This window comes from Arachis duranensis, chromosome 4 (assembly GCF_000817695.3).
Source record: "Arachis duranensis cultivar V14167 chromosome 4, aradu.V14167.gnm2.J7QH, whole genome shotgun sequence".
Classification (NCBI taxonomy): Eukaryota; Viridiplantae; Streptophyta; class Magnoliopsida; order Fabales; family Fabaceae; genus Arachis; species Arachis duranensis.
In genome coordinates, this window is record NC_029775.3 from 120,295,835 (window position 1) to 120,297,830 (window position 1,996).

Here is a 1,996-nt window from a genome sequence, read left to right on the forward strand (position 1 = left end):
AAAGCAAATCATTAAGAGATATAAAGCAATCTTCCAACTATTGCTCTTTACGTGGATAACATTGCAAGTCATCATTTTAGTATGGGAAATTGAGCGGTTCGCGTTGAAGGGCTTTCTCGGCGATCTCAGCCTGCTCCTTCTGGTGAACCTTCAGGAAACCAGTGGCAGTGGCTGCCGATGGAGCACGGCCGACATACTTGACATCGTCGTAGCTTCCCCTGCCGACGGCTTTCATGGAAGAAATAAGCCGGGGAAGAACATAAGTGTATCCACCCATGTTCATTGGTTCTTCTTGACACCAGACAACCTCAGCATCTGGTAGAAACAAACACAATTAAAGTGCAAGACAAATAACCATAACTTGTTATTTAAACCCTACCATCCTCATGTTAAATGCAATTTCCCAATTAAAAATAAACAAGTAATATATAAATATAAACTTTTACTAGTTAGTTCGTAAAGGAATTAGAACCAATTTAGAAGGGAAAGGACATAAATACGTACTAGGATATCGTTTAAGCTCTCTTTGGACAAGGTCATAAGGGAAAGGACAAAGCTGTTCCACCCTACATATTGCAACATCCTTTGCCTCAACCTTTGTTCTGTGCTCATCAAGTTCATAGTAAACCTGCAAGGGATATATGAAACATGTGTGTCATTGAAGCATTGCATAAATTCAATGTTTCCTTTCTTCTTCTCTATTTAATAAAATCCATCAGAAAAAATAAGTTTTTTTTTAAAAGAAAAACGGTAATATGACAAAAAGGTTGTGAATATGAGTAGCACAAACCTTTCCAGAACAAAGTACTAGACGTCTAATACCCTCCTCAAGGTCTGAGTGGTCATTTTGGTCCTTTATGAGGCGCTTAAATCTGGTTCCCTGCTTGTCAAAACCTGGGTGTCCTTGGACATCATCAAACTCCGACAAATTTGATCGGCAAGCCTTACTACGAAGCAGGTTCTTAGGGGACATTACAATGAGAGGTTTGCGGAATTCTCTATGTATCTGAAAGAAGGAAAGCAGCAGAGTATGACAAAAGTAAGGAACATAACTTCAAGTGACAAAGCTAACTATTTAAACAATTTTACCAACCTGTCTCCGCAAAACATGGAAGAAGTTAGCAGGAGTTGTGACATTCACAATCTGCAAATTGCACTCCTGAATCTGTTTCCGAAGAGTTGGATCCATCTCAGGAATAACATAAGGATTGTCATCAGCCATCTGCCATTAAAAACAGATAAAATTGAGAATTAACAGAGCAAATGAAACAAGAAAAGGCAAAGCCATACAAGTAATCAGTAGCATAGCATTATTTAGGTTAATTGGTTGTTTGCATTAAAAGGATTTTAAAACAAAAAGTTCCAACAGCCAAGTGTAGTAGTTCAAAGAAATTAGAATATAGATTGACGAGGAAACCTGAAGGAAGCGTTCCAATCTGGCACTTGAATGCTCAGGGCCTTGGCCATCATAACCATGAGGAAGTAACACGACAAGCCCAGTCTGACGGAGCCACTTAGCCTCACCAGAAGACAAGAAATTGTCAAATATCACATGAGCCCCATTAGCAAAATCACCAAACTGCGCCTCCCAGATCACCAGTGAATTTGGATTTTCCATGGAGTAACCCAATTCAAATCCAAGAACACCAAACTCGGAAAGTGAACTGTACAATGATTCGAAGTTTTCTTAGCCAGAAGGTAATACCAAAATAATCCATCATTAGTTAAATATAAATATCAAGTGGGAATATAGGGGAAATGAGAAAACAGAATGAGCAACAATAATATGAAGTCATAACAGAGATAGACTTAAAATATTCAAGTCATCTGGGTTAATGTGAAAACAACTTTACTTACATATAACATATAAGTCAGTCAAAACAAAGATTAGAATTAAAATATAAAACAAACTACAAGAGAAAACAAAATATTCATGATTAACTTATCAGCAAGAAATTAATCCACATCTCAGAAGCTTGAGCCTTCAGAGCAAAAT

At 37.5% G+C, this 1,996-nt stretch overlaps 1 protein-coding gene across 1 annotated transcript in view; it reads right to left on the minus strand.

The window, feature by feature from the left end:
* LOC107486408 (uncharacterized) overlaps positions 1-1,996 on the minus strand; it is a gene marked incomplete in the record, with an annotated part of 5,584 nt that overhangs the window by 328 nt on the left and 3,260 nt on the right. The window contains 5 exon segments of the mRNA XM_016106938.3: positions 1-315; positions 505-628; positions 791-1,006; positions 1,094-1,222; positions 1,418-1,664. Coding sequence (XP_015962424.1) covers positions 77-315; positions 505-628; positions 791-1,006; positions 1,094-1,222; positions 1,418-1,664 — 955 coding nt within the window.